This window comes from Rattus norvegicus, chromosome 18 (assembly GCF_036323735.1).
Source record: "Rattus norvegicus strain BN/NHsdMcwi chromosome 18, GRCr8, whole genome shotgun sequence".
Classification (NCBI taxonomy): Eukaryota; Metazoa; Chordata; class Mammalia; order Rodentia; family Muridae; genus Rattus; species Rattus norvegicus.
Genome location: NC_086036.1, coordinates 29730105 through 29752967, shown reverse-complemented (window position 1 = coordinate 29752967; position 22863 = coordinate 29730105). Strand labels below are relative to the sequence as shown.

Genomic DNA, 22863 nt, shown 5'->3' with positions numbered 1-22863 from the left:
CTCAGGCAGCTCGGGGTCTTCTTGCGTTTCAAGTAAATCTTGAGGTATTATAAGAGGCTCGCTTTTCCCACAGCTCTCCTGGCTGATGAGCGTGTCTGCATAGTTGGGCTGCGGGAAGATCAGGTGACTCTTCCTAGAGCCTGCAGTAAGCGAAACTTCCTGGGAATAGGTCTGCAGGAACGCTTGCACCCCATCTACACCCACAAAGTGAGAGGCTGGTATGCCGGCTAACCCATTTCCTGAAGCCTGTAGCAGGCGCGATGAGTGCCAACGCCGTAGCCTAAGGGCCAGCAGCACAATGACAAAGGCCAGGAAGATGCAGGAGACCGCAGCCACTGCCACCACCAGGTAGAGGGTGAGGTCTGAATTTTTGGGGTTAGCAGGGGTATGGATGCTTTCCAAGTCCCCCAGGATGTCAGGAATGCTGTCAGCCACTGCTATGGTGAGTGTGACTGTGGCGGAAAGAGGGGGCTGGCCATGGTCCTGCACAGCCACCACCAGGCTCTGTTTGAGAGCATCTCGGTCCAGGAGGGCCCGAGCCGTGCGTACCTCGCCTGTGTGCAGCCCCACCGAGAAGAGCCCTGGCTCGCTGGCCTTGATCAGGCGGTAGGACAGCCAAGAGTTTTGTCCTGAATCTTTGTCAACTGCCACCACCTTGGTTACCAGGTATCCAGGTTCTGCAGAGCGGGGTGCTAACTCAACCCCAGTGGAGCCATCTACTGGGAGGGCAGGGTACAGGATTTCAGGTGAGTTGTCATTCTTGTCCAGCACAAATAGACTCAGGGTCGAGTTGCTGCTGAGTGGAGGGTTCCCACTGTCCCTGGCTGTTATGTGTAACTGCAGGTCTCTAAACTGCTCGTAGTCAAAGGAGCAAAGGGCATACAGGACACCAGTATTAGAGTTGATGGAGACGAAGGATGACAGTGGCACCCCCTGAAGTGTGTCCTCAGCCAGTGAGTAAGTGATTTGTGCATTCTTGTCAGTGTCCGGGTCCTGTGCTGTAACAGAGAAGATGGATGCTCCCCTAGCATTGTTTTCTGGGATATAGGCTAAATAGGAGGCACGTGTGAAGGTAGGAGGGTTGTCATTGATGTCTGTCACATGCAGAGTGATATGAGTTTCTGTGGATAGTGGTGGGCTTCCCCCATCAGTGGCTCTCAGACTGATATTATATTGAGACTCCTTCTCATGATCCAGAGATCTGGCTGTCACTAAGCGGTAGTATTGGTCGATTGATTTTTCTAGAGTAAAGGGCAGATTTCCCAGGACAAAAACTGAGACTTGCCCGTTCTGGCCAGAATCTCGGTCATGTACATTGATAAGAGCGATTTCTCTTCCAGCAGGAGCCTCCTCTGGGACCGAGCTTGTGAGGGAAGTGACTGAGATTTCTGGGGCGTTGTCATTCACATCCAGAACCGTGACAAGAATCTTGGCTCTTGAAAAAAGACCTGGTCCGTCTTGTGCTTCAATTTTGATTTCATAGAATACAGCGTCCTCATAATCAAGACTTTTTAATATTGATACATCTCCAGTCACTGAATTGAGATGGAAAATCTGAGCAATTTTCCCAGGCATTTTATCTAGAATGTAGGACACTTGAGCATTGAATCCCTCGTCAGGATCAGTGGCATTCACTGTGGTCAGCCGCGTGCCCACTGGCACATTTTCCAGAACACTGACACGGTACTCTGGCTTAGTAAACACGGGCGGGTTGTCATTTGCATCCAAGACTATCACTTGGATGCACAACTTGCCGGTGTGGGCAGGGTCTCCGCCATCAGAGGCAATGAGATCAAGCTGATGGACTGCCTTTTTCTCACGATCCAGGGCTCGCTCCAGCACCAGCTCTGGGTACTTGGCGTCATCGATGACGCTGTTCACAGCCAAGGAGAAGTAGTCATTGGAGTTGAGCTTATAGTTCTGCAGGGAGTTCATGCCCACATCCGGGTCAAACGCAGTTTTAAGTGGAAATCGGGTTCCAGGAACTGTTAGTTCCCCAATTTTTATTTCCAATTCCTCCGTTGGAAAACTAGGAGCATTATCATTAATATCGCTGATGTCAACTTCTACCTCAAATATTTTCAGCTTATCCTCTACAAGGATGTTAAAGCTCACGACACAGGGCGCGCTCTGGGCGCACAGCTCCTCCCGGTCTATCCTGCCCGCGGTAACCAAGCTGCCGCTTCGCGGGTCCAGAGAGAAAAGCTGCGACCTACCTCTGGAGATGATGCGGACCCCGCGCTCCGCCAGCTCGTGGGGCTCCAGCCCCAGGTCCTTGGAGATGTTGCCCACGTAGGAGCCTTTGTCCAGCTCCTCCGGCACGGAGTAGCGGATCTGCCTGAAGCCAGCCGCGCTCAGTGTCCCCAGGAGCGCGCACAACAAAGCTCCGGCGGTTCCTCGTCCCAGTCGGATCATTTCCTTTTCTGTTTTATTTTTCCTCTGATTCCCACGATGGGTCCCAGCCTTACCCCTTCAAGTAGTTAAATCTTTCATGGATTTAATTCACACACCACAGAGTTGCCCGATGATGTGGTGAGGTCGCTTCTGTCTTCTCAGATTGTTCTTGGTGTTGCTTTGCAGCAGAGAAATGGTGGACTCCGCTTCAGCGGCTCCTTTTCTTCTTGTGTGGTCAACAGCGACACCCAGAGGCCTAATGGTTCACTACACACTCTCAGGCAAACCCAAGTTACCCTTTGTTCCTAGCTTCTGTGAAGAAGCTAGTACTGGCAAGGGAACTAGTACTGATTTCATATAACTTCAAGTTATCCTTCTTTGGAATGCCACGCTCTAACGTTAACTCCACCAGTACCGCTTCAAGCGTAATTACCGTTTTCCAAAGGTGCAGTTTAATATTTACACAGAAACATCAGTTATATTTGTGGATTATAATGTTTGAAGTTTGTCTTTGGTAGCCTGACATATTGGTTTTAATATTTTTCACTTAACCGATTCATTAAATAAACACGTGATTTGGTATCAGACAATACATTCGTCTGGAGATTTAATGTGGAAAATAAAGACACAACCAGTTCTGTCACAGAGTTTATGAGGGTGGAAAATCTCTTGGGGCTTACCATGCACCCCGACTTGGCTGTGGAGTTTAGTGAAGGCCTATTGAGAAGCATGAGAAGGGTGGATCAGGGAGAGGGTTTGGGTGTAGGAGAAGTGACAGATCTCAGGCTACTGAAGACATTTGCCTTGCCTAAGTGCAATGTGTGTGAGGATATCTTTTTAAAAATCACAGCTGACATTGGTAAAGATAAGCTTCTGCTTTACGTCCAGAATCCCTTCTTCTGTATATTTTCCCCTCGAAGCATAGAAATAAACATGAAGACAGATGTGGGGGTGCACACCTTTAATCCCAGTGCTCGGGAGGCAGAGGCAGGCAGATCTCTGTGAATTTGAGGCCAGCCTGGTTCACAAAGTGAGACCCTGTCTCAAAACAAATAGATACAAAAAAAGTCATTTCAGTCATGCGGTATTGCTCAGGGGTTACTGTATCCTTAAAAGGAACCATGTTTTCAGCTTCCTTATGTTCATACCTTATTATCTACTAACAAGTCACGATACGGTGACACATTGTTCTAAAGTGGATTCTGACTGTATCTTGTAGAGGCTGTGCCCTATGAACAAACACACTGGAACACACTGTCCTAAATTTTCTATCAGATACTCTTAGATGTAATAAGAACCCCAAGCACCACAGGAGATGTGAAACTACCTAGTTCAAGTTTCAACTAGTATAGGATTATTTCCAAATAAAAACCAATGGGTACATACTATTAGCATGCCTGTTGTTATTAGGTATATGGTCAACAAGTGTATTGCTCCAACTCGGAGCAATGGAGAAGAAAAACCTAGTGTTTGTGAATGGAACCATTTTTGGCATCTGACGAATAGGAAACTCAGAGAAAACAGCAATTGTATGGTATGGTCTCTGAATACTTTTTATCTTTCCTGAGCAAAGTGTATAAAACTGTTTTTCAAGATAAAAAGTCAATATGATTTCCAGATGTGAGAAAAATGAAGGCTCGGCGAATAGAAACCTGTTACTGTTATTTTCCAAGCTGTTATGGAGGGCACAGCGAGTCTCCGGGAAGCCTGGAGCACTTCCGGAGACCATTGTTTGCAGTTAAGCAGAGGCAGCATGGCGTACTGAAACTCTGTAAGAAATGCAGGTCTCAGGGTCGGAGGCACATCTCAGAGGCGAAGCATGTGCAAAATGAGATATTGGTTTCAATAAACAACACGCACACACAAAAATATATGTGCGTGAGATGTAGCTTAGTGTAAATGCCTGCCTACCTATGGTATACAAGGCTCTGAGTTTGATTCTGAACACTGAAAAAAAAAAACCCTATATTTTCTAAAACTTTTGTCTTTGAGACGGGTCTCACTATGTGGCCTTGGCTGCCTGGAGCTTGCTATGTAGACCAGGCTGGTTTAAATCTCATGGAAATCTGCCTGCCTCTGCCTCCTAAGTACAATGGTTGAAGTGTGTGCCATTTTGCCCAGATAAAGTTTCCTCATTTAAACAGGTATTGGTATGCAAATTAAGGAAACAAGCAACTGCTCTGAAAATAAGGATGACTATTCAGATTAAGTGAGAAAAAAATCCAAAGTGTTTTATAATTCATATATAGATTCAAATATAAAGCAAACCTTGCATTTTCGAGAAGACTCTTCAGTTATTACAAAATCCAGTGTAAATGCTGCCTATAGCACACACCCACATGCACACACAGTACATAATACACACACTGCAGGGTTGGGAACCATCACAAGGCCCAGTACATGCTTGGAAGGCACACCACCACTGATCATCAGTTCCAATCTTTCTATATTTAAAAAGAACCACTGATCCACATCCATGAAATGATTTGTCCCATGAACATAAAAGTGTAAGAAATTAACCACAGTTTCTAACAGTCTTCTTTTGACGATCTAAATATCACTGTCAACTACTAATCCCTTATTTTCATCCATTCCATGATGATTTTTAACTTCCCCTGTGGCCCATGAGCATTTAAGACCACCTAGGAATAGTACACCGGGGTTCACTTAAACGTCCATACGCCCTCAAAGAAACACGGGAACAAAACACATGTATTTAAACACCTGGACAACTATATAAATAGGTAAATCTAGCAAAAATAATATGAGCTTAGTACAAAAAAATTCTTTTTACCTGCGGGGTTTCTTCTCTTTTATCATCAAGTAAAGACTGCGGTGCTGAAAGAAAATCATTTTTTTCACAGCTCTCCTGGCTGATGAGAGTATCTGCATAGTTTGGTTGAGGGAAGATAATGTGGCTTTTCCCCGAGTCTGCAGTGAGTGAGACTTCATGGGAATAGGTCTGCAGGAAGGCACGGACTCCATCCACTCCCACAAAGTGTGAGGCAGGGATTCCCCCAAAGCCATCTCCTGAAGCCTGAGGCATTCGAGACATATGCCAGCGCCTCAGCCTGAGTGCCAGCAGTGCAATGACAAAGGCCAAGAAGACACAGGAGACCACAGCCACTGCCACCACCAGGTAGAGAGTGAGTTCTGAATCATCAGAGTTGGCAGGGGTCCTGATGCTGACCAGGTCAGCCAGGACTTCAGGGATGTTGTCAGCTATTGCTATGGTGAGTGTGACCGTGGCAGAGAGAGGAGGTTGGCCGTGATCCTGCACAGCCACCACCAGGCTCTGTTTCAGAGCATCTCTGTCCAACAGGGCCCGAGCTGTGCGTACTTCGCCCGTGTGCAGCCCCACTGAGAAGAGCCCTGGCTCACTGGCCTTGAGCAGACGGTAGGACAGCCAGGCATTCTGACCTGAGTCTTTGTCCACTGCCACCACCTTGGTCACCAGGTATCCAGGCTCTGCCGATCGAGGTGCTAGTTCCACACCAGTGGATCCGTCTGTGGGGAGGGCAGGATATAGGATCTCAGGCATGTTGTCATTCTGGTCCACTAAGAACAGGCTCAATGACACATTGCTACTCAGTGGAGGCTTCCCACTGTCCACTGCTATCACCCACAGCTGCAAGTCTTGGAACTGCTCATAGTCAAAGGAGCGGAGAGCATAGAGGACTCCAGTGTCAGAGTTGATGGAGATGTAGGAGGACAGGGGTGCTCCTTGAAAGGTATCTTCAGCTAAAGAGTAGGTTACATGGGCATTGTCATTACTGTCAGGGTCATAGGCCAACACCGAAAAGATAGAGGTGCCTCTGGGGTTGTTTTCAGGAATGTAGGCAGAGTAGGCCCCCCGGGAGAAGGAGGGTGGGTTGTCATTGATATCTGCCACCTGCAGTAAAAGGTGTGCATCTGTGGACAGAGACGGGCTTCCTTGGTCTTTGGCTCTTAGAGTGATGTTGTAGAAGGAGAACTGTTCCCTGTCAAGGGCTCTGGTTGTAACCAGTCGGTAGTAATTGTCCACTGACCTTTCTAACTTGAAAGGGAGCATCTCAGGAAGTGAACATGTGACAACAGCATTCTGCCCAGAGTCCCTGTCATGCACATTGAAGAGTGCAATTACGGTTCCCAGAGGAGCATCTTCAGGCACAGAAGCAGTGGCAGATGTCATGTAAAATTCTGGGGCATTGTCATTGACATCTAGAACGGTGACAATAACTTTAGTCCTAGTCAGAAGGCCTGGGCCGTCCTGAGCCTCAATATCGATTTCATGGAATTTAGCTTTCTCATAATCCAGACTTTTTGTGATTGTTATATCTCCAGATGTTGACTTTAGCTCAAATGCATCTGTACTTTCTCCAGGGACACGCTCCAGAAAATAAGTCACTTGAGCATTGTATCCCTCATCAGTGTCAGTGGCTGTCACCGTGAGTATCCGGGTTCCTACGGGCATATTCTCAGGAACGCTCACACGATACTCGGGCTGGGTAAAAACAGGAGCGTTGTCGTTCACATCCAAGACCTTCACACGGATGCGGCAGGTGCTAGATCGCACTGGCTTGCCCCTGTCAGAGGCGACTAGAACCAGATGATGAACAGCTTCTTCCTCTCGGTCCAAGGCACGCTCAAGCACCAGCTCTGGGTACTTGTTCCCATCAGCTCCAGTTCGCACGTCCAGAGAGAAGTGGTCATTTGAGTTGAGTTTATACTTCTGGAGGGTGTTCTCTCCCACGTCCGCATCATGTGCACTCTTAAGAGGAATCCTGAATCCTGGTGTAGTTGTTTCACTGATTTTTAGTTCTGGCTCCTCTACTCCAAAGCGAGGAGCATTGTCATTAACATCTATTACCTCCACCTCTACAGAATAAATAGTCAATTTATCTTCCATTAATAGGTTAAAGTTCACCAAACAGGGTGTGCTCTGGGCGCACAGCTCCTCCCGGTCTATCCTGCCTGCGGTGACCAAGCTGCCGCTTCGTGGGTTCAAAGCAAAGAGCTGCGACTTACCTCTGGAGACGATACGGACCCCTCGTTCTTCCAGAGCCCGGGGCTCTAGTCCCAGGTCCTTGGCGATGCTGCCTACGAAGGAGCCTTTGTCGATCTCCTCTGGCACGGAGTAGCGGATCTGTCCAGCTCTGGCCTCCCACAGGGCGGCCCAAAGTGCGCACAGGAGGACCAGCATTCTGCTCTGGGGGAGTTTCTGCAGCGTCGCCATTGCCTTTCTGCAGCCGAGTTTCCTCTGAACCAGCTTCCAGCACAGGGCGGGAGGGGAGTCCAGTCCGTATCCTCCAGGGTCTGAGACGACCACAGTCACCGAACCCAGGTCACCCAAGAGAGAGAACTCTCAGGCTTCTGGGTTGAATTTCTTTGCGTCTTCTCTGACCGGAAGCTGCGGACAAACTACCAGCCTTTTGTGTTGTGCCAATCCTCCAGTGGGATTGGTTGGCTGCCTTTACTCCTTAGGTGGTCAACAGCGACGCTCAGAGGCCTAGCCAGTTTCTGCACTTGCTCAAGCCTTGTTTGCCTGTGGCTTTTAAGCTGCTCTCAAGAATAACACTTAAACTAAGACACAATATTATTTACAGTAAGGTAGGACCCTTCTAAGAACTAATAAGGAAGTTGTAAACATTGTAACCTGATAGTGGTTGCTAGGAAAGTATTGTAGAATGTTTAAGGCTTAAACCAAGTGCTATTGGACATCTTCCACCTTTAAAACAACAAACAAAAAACAAATCAAACCATACAACACAAAACAGAAACATATGCTCAGATTAAAAAGATCAAATTTAAAACATTGGCTACATTTTCTTATAAGGTAGGTTTTTTTTTTTTGAAATTTTGTGCTCAGTTGCAAAGCATTTAACTCGGGCACTTCATTTTTAAATTGTTGATTATCAGATACAACAGCATGTGCGCTTGACACAAGGTTTGATTGACTCTTACTTGGAAACAAGTTCTCAGAAGCTTTCAAGGCGAGAAAGTTGTGGCAAAGTAAAGAGGATATTATTAAGGAGTATGGATGCCAAGTCTGGTGAAAAACACTGCAGGACGGGGACCCAAAACAAGGACGGGACCCAATTTATGTTTGGGAGTCAAAAAGATACCTTTCCTGAATGCCACTTCCTTTGAATCCCGAAAGGCAGGATGAGCCAGGAAGAGGCTGAAATAACATTGTAGAAACTCAGAAGCAATGCTTGGAGTTGGGAGGAACACTATGGAAACTGAAGGTAGCTATATTGATAAAAGCTTGGGCAGACAGGGTACTTTACACTAGGAATCGGTCATTTAAAGTTGTTTGAGATGACTAAGCACTCTTTCCCTTTTATACTTAGTGTTTAGTAAGGTGGTACAAGATGATGCCAGGATGTCAAACTCCTGTTTGACATATATGCATATATATTTATAAATAATGCATTTATTTAAAAATACTTTGAAATATTTCAAGCATACAGACCACTATAGGAAGTAATATAACCAAATTCAGTGTATACCAGTAGGCTTTATTTAATTTTAACATCTTACCATCCATATTTAAATAAGATCAATGTTTAGGCCTTTTGTTTTGAATAAGTTCAGAATGTTTGTGAAAACAGTACAAATAAACCCCATAAATAGCCATCACTTGGTAGCTGAGGGGGCTCGGTTCTATCTGAGGATGCTGGATTTCCTTGTGTAAAGTGATGGGAATATGCAAATGACCTGTGCACGTTCTTCTGGATAGTTTGTCATCTTCCAATTATAATTCTGCCCAAGATAACGTATGCAGTTGATGTTCATGCTGTTTTTCAAATATTTTCAATTTGTGATGTAGCTGTAGGATCGTGCAATTGAACACATACGCTTTACGTTTAAAGTTCACTGGACTCTTTGCTCTCCTTACCCCAAATTCGAGCATTTCAGTTGCGTGTTTTCCTTGATTCCATGTAAGCTGCACACATGATGCCCATTGACCAAAAAAGTACTCTCTATAACCAAAGTACAAAACCCACTCGGCGCTGGTGCGGTTTCATTATCTAGCCTATATCTCTTGGCAATAATTTTCCAGCTTGCTACAAATGTCTTTTTCATAGGGAAATAAAGTATTTTCCAAGTCCAGGATCCATCCCGGGATATATTGTACTTCACGAGCTGTCTGCAGTGTGTAGAACTGGAGCAGTTCATCAGACTTCACATTTCATGGACTTGAAGATCCAGCCAGTGCTACTGTAAAGCCACTCTCCCTTGGGGTGTGATAGACTCTGTCTCTTGATTTAGGTTCAGCTTATGCAGGTCTGGTCAGAGCACAAAGAAACGACATCATCTTCTCAGTGCATCGCCTTGGGAGCCGCCTGGTGCCATTGTCTCAGCACCATTCTTGTTAACATTGATTACTGGAAATGTTCTAGAAATTGTCTAATTATTTGTAGTTATCTCTGTTTCTTATTTGCCGATTAATAACAATCTAGTCCACTCCCCCCCTGCCTTTTTTGCCTCTCCACCATCTTGCTTTGCGGTTTCTTATGGCGTCTTTGTAGTGAGTATTTTGAAAATAATGAATGAGACTTCCAACTTTTTTTTTCCTCAAGATTGTTTTGTTTGTTCAGAGGGGTCCCTTGAGATGTCAAATGAATGTTACAATGGGCTTTTTCATTTCTGCCCCAAACATATTACCTGAATTTTGATAGGGATCTCAGTAGATACATGGGTTGTTTTAATTAGTTCTGTACATTTATATTTCTTTTATTAATATTTTATAGACTATTACGTGTGTGTGGGAATGCCCATGGAGGCCCGAGGAGGACATCAGATCCTCTGAACCTGGAGCCACCAGCAGTTGAGAGAGCTCTGGAGCCTTCCTGCTGGATCTAGGCTTTCTTGGGGGATTATGTTAAAATCTGGGGTTATTTTCAATGCTGCGTTTTTTTTTTTTGATGGTGCGAGCTCATTGTTTTCTGCCTGCTCGACAACACTTTCTTTTTATAATGATAACCAACAAGTTCCTCAAACTTACAACTAGTGTTTGTCGCCTTAAATATGACTGTTGTAATAATGTTCTAATACAACGGTTTTCTTTTTTGCGTGTGTGCACATGAATCTTTAGTTTCAATATTTCAGTATAAATTTCAGAATCTATCCTATCAACAGAATACGGATTTTTAAAACCAACCAATTCATTAATTTGTGTTTAATTATAAGAACTAAGAAAACGCAGACCTGAATTAATTTATTAGTTGAGAGTATAATTTTGTATCAAAGAAGAAAATAAAAAATCCAGAAGACATACAGCAAGAATAAAATTCTGTTGAAAGTCACCAGAGAAGAGAAAGATTTCTTAAAAAGTATGACAGCCCCTGACAGAAAATCTCTCACTTGTGATAACCATAAATTTTATTAAGAAATTGTATTTTGAACTCTAGGCTTATGCAATTTTTTTTTAGTAGAAGATTGTTTTTAAAAAGTTCTCACCTACTCTGCTTCCTTATCTTTTTTCTCTCCTGAGTGCTGCCCCCGCCTGCCAAAGGGTCTCATGTAGCCCATAATAGCTTAAAATTGGATATGTAGCTAAGGATGACCCCAAACTCCTTATCCTCTCACCTCACTCAGCTTCTTAAATACTGGCATTATAGGCATATGTCACCCTGACTAACTTCTATTGGTTCTGGAGTTATTTATTTAATGACCCTTCAAAGGTGGTGAGGCAGTGTTGATCTGGATAACACAGTTCACAGTGAACAGGGCTACTGCTCACTGCATCTGCCCACTACCCTCCATTTCATGAGTCACTTAAGGAGATAGATTTTCAAGCACACACAGAATACCTCTTAATAAGTGATTATAGAACTAAGTTTAGCAATAACATCACAACTTTTATAGATTATTATCATTTTATATTCACACGAGTAAAATTGTGACTTTTGATGGGTTTTACCACTACTGCTTCTGAATAAGTGGATAGTTAACGCAGAATAATGAAATGATTTACCCAGACATAAGTGAGAAATAGGAGACAAATTTGTTTCTAATGCAGTTCTCTTTCCCAAAGGAAACAGGCTTTCACACAACACTCCTCATCCTCACCACTCAAGAGTATGGCTAAAGGCTCCTTCCAAAAGAAGGAGTTTCTACTCGCCACCCTTTTTTTGAGACTGGGATTTGGGCATGTTCTGCAGCCCCAGAATGCTAAAAGAAATCTAAAAGGATAGGCCATCTGTGTAGGATAGGTGTACATGCCTGAAATTCCAGCCCTCCAGTAGTCTGAGGCATAAGGATTACAAATTTAAAATCCTGCTAGGATACAAAGTAAGTTCAAAGCCAGACCAGGCATCTTATCAAGACCTTATCTGAAAATAGTAAAACTCACTTAGCATGCATATAAGCCCTTAGGTTTAATCTCCAGTGGCATGAAACAATAAAAAACTCATAACCACTACTGGGGTATAATGGAATATACTATTTACAGAAAACAGCAAAAGAAAGTATGTGCAGCCATGAATTGTTTTCACTGATATATCTTATAAGGTTATTACAAATTTACCTGAGAAAATATTTCCTCTTTATCTTCAAGCAGAGACTGTGGTGCTGACAGAAATTCTTTTTTCTCACAGCTCTCTTGGCTGATGAGTGTGTCTGCGTAGTTGGGTTGCGGGAAGATCAAGTGGCTCTTACGAGAGTCAGCAGTGAGTGAGATCTCATGGGAATAGGTCTGTAGAAATGCATGTACCCCATCAACACCTACAAAGTTGGAGGTGGGCAGGTCAGTCAGTCCATTTGCTGCAGTCTGGAGCAAGCGTGAGGAGTGCCAATGTCGCAGCTTGAGCACCAAGAGCACTATTACAAAGGCTAGGAAGATGCAGGAGACTACGGCCACTGCCACCACCAGGTAGAGTGTGAGATCTGAATCCTGGGGGTCAGCAGGGGTCCCAATGCTGCCCAGGTCAGCCAGGAGGTCAGGGATGTTGTCAGCCACTGCTATAGTAAATGTGACTGTGGTGGACAGAGGAGGCTGGCCGTGGTCCTGCACAGCCACCACCAGGCTCTGTTTGAGAGCATCTCTGTCCAGCAGGGCCCGAGCTGTGCGTACCTCACCTGTGTGCAGCCCCACCGAGAAGAGCCCTGGCTCGCTGGCTTTGAGCAGACGGTAGGACAGCCAGGAGTTCTGTCCTGAGTCTTTGTCTACTGCTACTACCTTGGTCACCAGGTAACCGGGCTCGGCAGATCGAGGTGCTAGCTCCACACCAGTGGAGCCATCAGTGGGGAGGACAGGGTACAGGATCTCTGGGGCGTTGTCATTCTGATCTATCATGAATAGACTCAGAGATACATTGCTGCTGAGTTGTGGGTTCCCACTATCACGGGCCATCACTCTTAGCTGCAAATCTCGAAACTGCTCATAGTCAAAGGATTGCAGTGCATAGACAACTCCAGTGTCAGAGTTGATGGAGAAATAAGAAGACAAAGGTACTCCCTGAATAGTGTCTTCCACCAGGGCGTAAGTCACTAGAGCATTCTCATTGTGGTCAGCATCCTGGGCCTTTACTGAGAAGATGGAAGCCCCTCTGGGGTTGTTTTCAGGGATGTAGACAGAATAGGAGTCCTGTTCGAAAACTGGAGGGTTGTCATTGATATCTGTCACTAGCAGTGAGATGTGAGCCTGGGTAGATAGGGGTGGAGTTCCCTGATCTGTTGCTGTTATTGTGATGTTGTACCTAGAGCTATGTTCTCTGTCCAGTGTTCTTTCTGTTACTAAGCGGTAATAATTGTCCACTAACTTTTCCAGTTTAAAGGGTAGGTTGCCAGGAATGGAACAAGTGGTGTGACCATTGTCATCAGCGTCTTGATCATGCACACTGATGAGAGCAACTATGGTCCCAGGAGGAAAGTTTTCTGGTATTGTGGTAGTTACAGACGTGACTCCAATTTCTGGGGCATTATCATTAACATCCAAAACAGTGACCAGCACCTTCGCTCTGGCCATGAGTCCAGCACCATCCTGAGCTTGAATTTCCATTGGATAAACTTTGTATTCTTCAAAGTCTAGTGGTTCTTTATTCGATAGTTCTCCTGTGTAAGAATCCAACTGAAATTTCCGGACCACGCTGTGGTCTACATTGTGAAAGGAGTAGGTTACTCTGCCATTAGCTCCCTCATCCGGGTCAGAGGCATTCACCTTGAGAAGCCGAGTGCCTAATGGAACGTTCTCAGGGACTCTCACGTGATACTCTGCCTGAGTAAATGCTGGTGGGTTGTCGTTCACATCTACCACCTGAACATGAATTTGCAAAGTCCCTGAATGTATTGGGTTGCCCCCATCAGAGGCAGTGAGGATCAGGTAATGAACAGCATCTTTTTCTCTGTCTAGAGGTCTCTGCAGTACCATCTCCGGCTGTTGTGGTCCATCAGGTCCCTGTTGCACATCCAGGAAGAAGTGAGGGTTGGCGCTTAGCTGGTAGCTCTGAAGTGAATTTATACCCACATCCAGGTCTTGCCCGAGAGGCAAAGGGATCCTGGTACCTGGGGTCGTTATTTCACTCATTTTTAATTCTAGCTCTTCTAACTGGAATTGGGGAGTGTTGTCATTGATATCAATTATCTCTACTTCGATAGGGACAAGCTTTACTTTATCCTCCATAAGGATGTTAAAGCTCACGACACACGGCACGCTCTGAGCGCACAGCTCTTCCCGGTCTATCCTGCCCGCGGTGACCAAGCTGCCGCTTCGCGGGTTCAGGGAGAAAAGCTGCGACCTACCTCTGGAGACGATGCGGATCCTGCGCTCCGCCAGCTCCCGGGTTTCCAGTCCCAGGTCCTTGGCGATGCTGCCCACGAAGGAGCCTTTGTCGGTTTCTTCTGGCACGGAGTATCGGATGTTTCCAGCCCCAGCTTCCAACAGTAGCTCCAGAGAAAGGCACAGCAGCATCAGCAGGCTCCAACCGGTTAGCTTCTCTGGAATCGCCATTGGTCTCTGGCTTCCTGCTTTTTTCTCAATCTGTTATCAAAGGTATTGTTTCCCTGCTTTTCCAGGGTCTTCTTTACCTTAATATTTTAGATAACTACAGCAAAGAGCTGTGCAGGAATAGGCTGGGAGTCTCAGGCAGACATTTTCAATTTGAGATGACGGAGTCTCAGAGTCACACGGTTTCCCTTTTTTTTTCTTTTCAAATTGGGCGTGTCTAGTGGTGCATGTATACCCCAGGTTGGTGAACAGCGACGCCCAGAATCCTAACAAGTTACTGCACTCCTTGAAAATGTAATCAGTTATCTTAAGTCCTGGTTTATTGTCAGGTAAATAGTAATTTTTTTAAACAATAGTATGCATGTATGTATGCATGTATATATATCCGTATGCATGCACATATGGACATATGTATGTATTATATGTAAAGAAGAAACGATGTTTATTTCTTTATAGATACATTGTTGTACCGCACTGTGCGGGAGAACCTTGTAGTCCAAATTATCTGCTTTCCCTGCTTGCTATTCAAGAAATAATAGCAAGAATTCTTTAACTACAAAGAGAAGAAAATCAGCCTCTCATTTTTGTTGTATAGCTTGATCATCTGATAATTTCTCAAGCCACAAATAGCAGTTTTGAGTATGAAAAAATATTAGGGGTGTGGTGTATGTGTGTATGTGTGTGTGTGTGTGTGTGTGTGTGTGTGTGTGTGTGTGTGTGTGTGTGATCAACTTCCAGATTCCAGGATAGTATCCATTCCATTTTCTTTCCATTGCACTTTGAATATTTTTAGAAACGTTGTATTTTGAAGACAATGTTAAACCATATCTGTATTTCCCTTCTTTTCTGAAGGCGCTATGTTAAGAAAGATTTAAAATTCCCCCAAAGGTAATATATTTCAAATAGAATAAAATTGGGGTCTTGCAATTTCATTAAAAAGATCCTGTGAATACACAATGTAGGCTTCAAACTTAAGACAGAGAAGTTGTGGTATTATTCTTCAAGGACGAAACCAGCCACACCTTTATTTTCAGGGAGCTACAGGGATGATGGATATTCTACAATCATGCATCATAGTCTCCAGGAGAAGATGGCTTTCTGAAGCAGCAGTTTCTTCTGAGTAGGATGATGAGGATCCTTCTAGTCACTGTTAGGGAAATGGAGGGGCACAGCTACAATGGTGAGCGCACCCTGGCTGGTTTCAGGCTTGATGGTGGAGCAGCTATGAAGCTCAACTTCTGGTCCTTTCAGTATGAGGAGAGAATGGTAGCGGTATGATGAAGGTCAAAGTAGGCAAAGAAGATATATTTGCAGAAAATGGAGTGTAGCTCCTGAGAAGTGCCTTCTAAGAACAGCAAGGCATCCTGCTTTACTACAGGATCCTGGCCGAAGGGAGATTTTGGGCAATTCAGAGCTCAGTGTGGAGCTGGGATATTTAGAATGGTGAAGAAGGCTGAAGACTTAGTCAACAAATAATCGAGATGAATGAATTGAATCAGAGTTTTTTTGTTCATTGAGACAGGGTTTCTCTGTGTAGCCCTGACCATCCTAGAACTCACTTTGTAGACCAGGCTGGCCTCGAGCTTAGAGATCCACCTGCCTCTGCTTCCCAAGTGCTGGAATCAAAGGTGTGCACCATCATACCCAGCTGAATGAATTGAATCTTACAGTTTGAAGAAAAGCAGGAATACTTTGAGAATCTGGAGGAGTACCATCCCAAGCTCATGCCAGTTCCAGAAAAGAACTTCCAGCTAATAGTGTTCCTTCTGCTAAAAACGCCGTGGGGGTAGGTCACTCTGGGAACTGGCCTGTTTTATCCCGAGTGTTGTCTCAGCTTGCAGATCAGCTGCAGGAACAGCAAACTTTTGCCAACTTTCACATATTCTGAACCACTAAGTGATTATAACATGCAATGAAAGATATGTTTGTCCACTGAGGGAAATGTTGGCAGATACGGAAAGTTGCTGATTACTTTGTTCAAAAAACCCAAAATGGGAGAATGGTGGTTGATAACAAAGCAACTTAAATACAGCAATCTTAAAGTGAAATAAAAGAGCTGAAAGAGTAAGAAGAAAAGGATTTTGAATAGATTCCAAAACAATTAGAAGAGAGGTGTGAAGGTCCAAGGAAGGTCAACTTAAAGAGCTGTTATCACTATGCATTTGGAATCTTTAGTTTGACCACAGCAGCAGCTGAGAGGATACCGGGAACCACTACTTCTCACAGTCACGGGTGCAGCCCAAAGGAAAGGGTATTCCTGGGATGTCAATGCTTCTGTTCTAGCTATGATAAATACAACGTAAATCATTTACATATGAAAAAACTAGTATACACTTTATAAATTACACATTTCCATACATGCATGCATTCCCTGACATTTTGTCATATGCTGAGGGTCCTTACTCACTCTAACACAGTGATCCAACATTCCATGATGCTCTGCTGAATTCTGAGATACTTGCACTAAGGTAAGAAGTGCACTCCAAGGTCAGAACACTTACAATAGCTTTGTGTGCTTTGTTGTAATTTACTATATTCAAAAAGTAAATTAGCAGTGCCTAATGTTCACTTACACATTTTCTGTACACTGTACAGAAATTATGACTTTGAGATTACAATAATGACAGTTTTGTGAAACATTAGTCTAAATTATTTGGATATATAAATATACCAGAGATCTTTTCATCAGAGAGAAATATTTTCTTGTAAATATATGCTAAATGTATGGTTCTTTATGTATTTTACTTCACAAAGGCTGAGCCCGGGTGGGAGATGTAGCTCAGCGATCTACACATCACAGCTGAACATGAACAAGGCCCTGGGTGCAATCCACAGCACAGCAGATATCCAAAGGTGGTGTGCACGTCTGTAATCCTGTAATCCTAGCAGAAGTCAGAGTCAGGAGGACAGGAAGGCCGAAGTCATTCTTGGCTTACACAATGGGTTTGAGGTCAACTTGGCTACATAAGACTGTTTCAGATTAAAAGAAAAGAAGGAGGAGGAGAAAGAAAATGAAAAATAGGAAAAAGTTGAACTCTTACATTAATAAATGACTAAATGGAATATGAATTTTCTTGTGTAATCATAACTTAAAACAAATTTACCTCTTGGTTTTCTTTCATAAAGAAAAGATAATTGCCTTTGTTTAAATTATAAGTCCCGGGGTTGGGGATTTAGCTCAGTGGTAAAGCGCTTGCCTTAGGCAAGTGCAAGGCCCTGGGTTCGGTCCCCAGCTCTGAAAAAAAATTATAAGTCCCATAGCTTTTGCTGATCTTCCATTGTTATATTTAAAACTAAATCTTTTCAAATGTTTTAATTTATTCCTTGATGAAGGTTAAAAACTACTGTGTCTCGAGTTACAGTAACTTTTATCTGACAAGAAAATATGGGATTTGGATTTCAGAAACAATTGAGGATACTGGATACTGGCAGCCAACTAGATACAATAGCCATGAAAGTTTCAGGAAATGAGCAAAGGAAGGAGAGAATAGTTCTCGGAAGGAGAATTTCTGCTCTTATATAACTAAATTCAGTTTCTCAGCATCTCAAAGACAAGTATATGGACCTCAAGGGTAGTAACTTAACAATGCAATAAACATCCTTCATTGTAAGGAAGCTCTTTAATAAAAAAAAGTTTTCAGAATATGTTAGTGCATATTAATGCATGCAAAGTTCTTCCAAAAGGAACTGTGAACTAAAGAGCACATTTAAAAGCAATCAGTAATCTGGTAGAGCTTCCCACCCGACCAACAAAAGACAAGCAGGGACAACCTATAAACGTATTAAGTGAAAATAATCAAACTCACATGTATGTATTTGACTCCAACACCACATCTAAGGCTTCATTGTTGGCACTGCAGGCAATGTCCAACTGAAAGATGTTTCTAGAATTAATCTGAAAGGTGAAGCCATGCATTGATTCTACTAAAAGGTGAGTCTTAAGTTGGGAGCAATTCCAAAACCATGCTTCAGAGACCAGGTTGACAGATGTTCTTAGTGTTGGAGATAGAGTAATAGACCCAAGATGGTTGCCAGAATACTTTTGAAGAGGAAGAGTACAGAAACTAAGGCAAGGCTTTCAAAACTAAACCTCCATCTACCTGGCAGTGCTATATGCTCAGTACACTGAAGTCTAGCAGCAACCCCTGACTGTCTACCACATAGGTCCTGGTAGGTTCTGACTGAGACAGGGAGCAGTGTCACACATACTTAGCTGTATGAGTCCCTAGGTTGAAGAACCACATTAGCTGGTCTGGAATATATGATAGGACAGTTAGCTCTCGTGCTTCAAGTTGGCGTACACTTTGGTCACCAGGTAGACAGGCTCCACAGTGTGCACTGCAGGGCCTTACCTAGTTGAAGGTGTCGGCAAAGCATACTCCCTGTATTTTGTGTCAGCCACCCACCATCATAGAGAGGCTCTGGATGGCATTGAGCCAGCCAGACCCTGATTCTCATGCTGAGAATCAGCTTAAAGCTTTCTCCAGGAAGACGACTGCAATCTGGCCTTGTAGACATAGGACAGTAGCACTCTCTTGACGCAAAGTCACTTGGTTAAGAAGAAAAGGGAATTATGAGAGATCCCAAGCACTGGTCAGAAATACTGAAGTATTCAATGGAGGCTTGGGTGAATTATTCCTAATCCCTTGGGACAAGACACAATGGTACTGTACACATCTGTAATCCAGCATTCAGGAAGCAGATGAATTATAAATTTGAGGCCAGCCTATGCTACACAGAAATTCCTGTCTCAAGGAAAAGTAAAGGCTCAGGACGTGGCTCATCACGGAACACCTGTCTAGCAGAAAAAAGGCCTCGAGATTAAACCTCAGCACCACAGAAAGGGAAAAAGGAAAACAATGGCCTGACTGAAAAGCAGCACTTTGATTGCTTTTGTTGTTGTTGTTTTGTTTTGTTAGCATTTCACTTTGTAGTTGAGGCTGGCCTTAAACTCTGGATCTTCTTGCTCAGGCTCCGGATGCTGAGGTTACAAGGCATGCGCCATCACTCTCTGCACACAGACTATTTTCACTGATGAAAATGCTTGGTCTGCAGAAAAGAGATGGCTCATCCCTGTGAAGGCACTGATGGCAAGACTGTACTTTAGAGTCTGCTCCCATTCAGGATTCCATCTCTCAGTAGGTGACAATTATATAGTAATTTTTGGAGGTGAACTGTCCGTGGGATCACTCCTCCTGCAACAATTTTCACCTGTCCATTTAAGCAAAGTTCTCAGTTGGTCTGCTTATGTAATAGCAGTTCTTACCTGTGGACACCCAGTTGACAGTGACCTGTGCTGCACTGTAGTTCTTGACCTCCATTTCAACTGGGACTTTGAAAACCGGTCCTTAGACTGCCGCCTCCAATCTTTATCCTCGAGGTTCTTTTTTTAATCAAAATCAAGCATTGCTGCAATCTGGGAACGGTAGATCCTATTCTGCATGAGTTGTGAGATTGCATAGATTTTACAGGACTCTGCCTTAAGGATGTCAATGAGGATCACCTGGAACTTGGTCACGTGGAGGATCAGCTCTTCTGCAGGATGGGTCAGCTGCACAGACATGGCTCAAAATCCAAGGCTCTAAGGCTTTTTTTTTTTTTTTTTTTTTTTTTGTCCAGAGCTGTTCTGCCCCCATGTCCATCACTGTGGAGTGGCAGTCGTGCTCCTCTGGTCTAGGGTTTCCTCAGTAGCAGTTTCCAATATTTACTGCTGTAATGCACTTCCATTCACTTCTGGAGTCCTAGGAGATGGTTTCTGAAAATTGTAGAGTTTTTCTCAGCATCCGAATTTTTAAATGCTGATATTAAGATGCCCTCCGGAATTTCCAAAACAGTCTGTGGCACAAGCCGCTGTCATTTAAATCCAGGCCGATTCTACCTATATGGTTTTCGGTAGAGTTAATTTTCAAATTCTAGTGGCTTACATAATTTCTTTGGTGGAACTGCTGTATTGATCCAGTCATTCTCAAGTTGGTCTCTGCAGTCGTGGCTAGGTGGAGCAGTTCTCAGCACTCACTCTCAGATTCCCCTCATTTAACAACTCAGCCTTCTCTTCAAATCGCGCTGAGCAGTAGGTACGCAGTTGTAGGAGCAGAACAAAGACTGCAGAAGGGAGGCGGCGCTTCCTGTGCTCAGTGCGCCTGCCCCGTGGGTGACTTCCTATCTACGCAGCCGTTGAGACGCGAATTTACTTCCTGCAGCTACTCCCAGCTTTCCTCGCTCAGAGTCTTTAAACATGATGGAGATGATGGCCAGCAAAGCAGGAGAAAAGGCGCTAAGAGATTCAAACTGAGCGCAGGACCGAGCATTTTAGGGATGTGTTTACGAAAGCCCGCGGGGATCACTGGGTCAGAATGGCCACGGACTGAACGACAGCGGCACCCAGAGGTCCAGCGTGGAATCTATCGCCAAGTTGCTTCTGAAATTCTGCCAGAAAAAAATCTCAACTACTTTAAGGTAAAGAGTATACATTGTATTTTTTTTTTTTTGGTAAAATATCAGTAAAACTATCTTTTCACTAAATTTAAGCGAAGTAATCTAATCTATTACTGTTCGACTTAAGAAACTTGATACACTTTTTTCTTCCAGGTGCCGAGTATCAAAACCAGGACTTTGCGCTTTCCTAGACAAGCAACGTGCACGCAGCTGTATCATACCCTGCCTTTGGCACTCATTTTTCAAGATGATATAATAATGAAATATTTTCTCTTTGGAAAAAATGTGGGGGTGTACTTGCCACTCTTGGTGGGACACATCTGTAATCCCAGCGCCCAGAAGGCAGGAGACCCAGCACAAGTTCGAAATTAGCCAGGTCTACACAGAGTTCCAAGCCAGCCAGAGTGACATAAAGCATTAACAAAGAGTTCTCTTTACTAGAGAAATTATCCATTGTAAAAAGATATATCCTAAAAGCAATAATTCCTAGAGTTGAGATGGCTCAGGGGGTTAAACTGCTTGCAGGGGGAAGCATGAGGACCTTCGTCTAACTACCTAGCAGCCATGTAAAAAGCTGGTGGCCACAATGGCTTCTGTAGTCCCAGAATTGTTGAGGTAGAGACAGAAGATCGCTGGGGTTTGCAGCCTGCCAGTCCAGCTCCAGGTTCAGTGACAGATACAGACTCAGGCGTAACACCGAGAGTGAAAGGAAAGGGTACAACTTTCTCTGGCTTCCACAAGTATGTGCGTGGGCAGGTGAGGGTCTTCATGTACTGGCAAACATACACAAAATAATAAATTCTTATTGTAGATTCAAACATAATTTCACCATGAAACACTGAAAAACACTTATCAAAATTAAAAATCCTATAATTGCAGTAATTTAAAATTTTACCTTTGATGTCTATCCTAACTCATCCAATATGCACACTTTTAAAAATTCCCCAAATAATCTCCTCTTTTAGGGATATTATTAGCTACTCATATCCATTTACTAAAATACATAGTTTAGATGGTCACCATCTATATACCTTGTTGTGGGGTATCCACTAGAGAAGATTGCCTGGACATGGATTTGAGACAATAGAAATTCTTATTAGCCAGCTACCGAGAGGCTAAGTTCAGACTTTATTTTAGAGAACTTGACCTAAGTGTTAACCAGCCAATTATGTTAAAGGCCAAAGTAGCTGTCCAATTAGATGCTTGCTCACTTATTCCCTGGCTGCTGCTTACTATATAACGCCTTGACCGGATTGATGTGTGGCTCTCCCCCACCACCAAAACCATCCTGTGTGACAGTGGTGCATTGGGGGAGTCTGCACTAGCTCAAATAAATTAAAGACTCTGCTGTGAGTTGCATCAGCTCGGCTCCTGTCTGGTTTTTGGCATCGCTAACATTTCCCTGGCACTACACTACTACATTGGGCATTCAGAATCCCAGTGTAATGGTGAGCCTTTCTCAGGGTGAGCTTTTGAGCACAAAATGTCCTAGGTTGATATACTTAAGTTAACAAGAACAATTAGCCAGAAGTACATAAGCCAAAAACCAAGGTTAGTACATTTAGAGGCATTTCAAGAACTATGAGTTTAATGGATTAGGTCGTTTTTTCACTTTTGGCAGGTGGTGGTGCCTATGTACAAAAATGTGCAGCATAAATGGTATTCCCATCATGGAGTCAGTTTGCTAAGGTCTAAGGCCCCATTACATACCCAAAGAGAAGATGAACTCATTCACAACTGTATAGGTTCTGATAAATCTAAACAACGGGGAATTAATTTTTTAAAATAATTCTTTGTTAGGGTTATAGGCTTAAAATTGTAACCCCAGACAGTGTCTCAATCTTGGTATTATTTTGAGATGGATAATTCTCTGTTTTGTGGGTGTGTGGGGAGGGAGCTGTTCTGTCCACGTTTAACTTTATCTACAGCCTCCTCCCACTATACATCAGTGCATTCTGTTTTCGCAATTGTGACAACCAAAATGTCTGGACATTAAATGAAGGCCACCTTCTTCCAACCACTTTTAGAAACACAAGTTTATTGTATTTCCAAGTAGAGTATTGTTGCCCCAAGGATAGATATGTGACCATGTTAGTTACCTG

General features: G+C 43.8%; 4 protein-coding genes across 4 annotated transcripts in view; 1 reads left to right on the top strand and 3 right to left on the bottom strand.

Moving 5' to 3' along the window:
- Pcdhga3 (protocadherin gamma subfamily A, 3) overlaps positions 1 to 2585 on the bottom strand; it is a 168713-nt gene extending 166128 nt beyond the window's left edge. Inside the window, exon 1 of the mRNA NM_001037154.1 lies at positions 1 to 2585. Within this exon, the coding sequence (NP_001032231.1) occupies positions 1 to 2415 (2415 nt within the window). The 5' untranslated portion in view covers positions 2416 to 2585.
- Positions 1 to 7779, bottom strand: part of Pcdhga2 (protocadherin gamma subfamily A, 2) — a 173907-nt gene extending 166128 nt beyond the window's left edge. Inside the window, exon 1 of the mRNA NM_001037139.1 lies at positions 5189 to 7779. Within this exon, the coding sequence (NP_001032216.1) occupies positions 5189 to 7609 (2421 nt within the window). The 5' untranslated portion in view covers positions 7610 to 7779. The remainder of the gene's footprint in view (positions 1 to 5188) is intronic.
- Positions 1 to 14329, bottom strand: part of Pcdhga1 (protocadherin gamma subfamily A, 1) — a 180457-nt gene extending 166128 nt beyond the window's left edge. The window contains exon 1 of the mRNA NM_001037140.1: positions 11909 to 14329. Within this exon, the coding sequence (NP_001032217.1) occupies positions 11909 to 14329 (2421 nt within the window). The remainder of the gene's footprint in view (positions 1 to 11908) is intronic.
- A 6161-nt stretch (positions 14330 to 20490) lies between these two features.
- Zfp605l1 (zinc finger protein 605 like 1) lies at positions 20491 to 21256 on the top strand. Its single transcript, NM_001108428.1, has 2 exons — positions 20491 to 20782; positions 20915 to 21256. The coding sequence occupies exons 1-2, from the start codon at positions 20642 to 20644 to the stop codon at positions 21131 to 21133; spliced, it is 360 nt and encodes a 119-aa protein (NP_001101898.1). The 5' UTR covers positions 20491 to 20641; the 3' UTR covers positions 21134 to 21256.
- The last annotated feature ends 1607 nt before the right edge of the window (positions 21257 to 22863 follow it).

Coding starts and splice junctions, on each gene's coding strand:
- Zfp605l1 (NM_001108428.1), top strand. CDS start 20,642: ATGTGTTTACGAAAGCCCGCGGGGATCACTGGGTCAGAATGGCCACGG. Junction 20,783..20,914: donor AAAATCTCAACTACTTTAAG/GTAAAGAGTATA, acceptor TTTTTCTTCCAG/GTGCCGAGTATCAAAACCAG.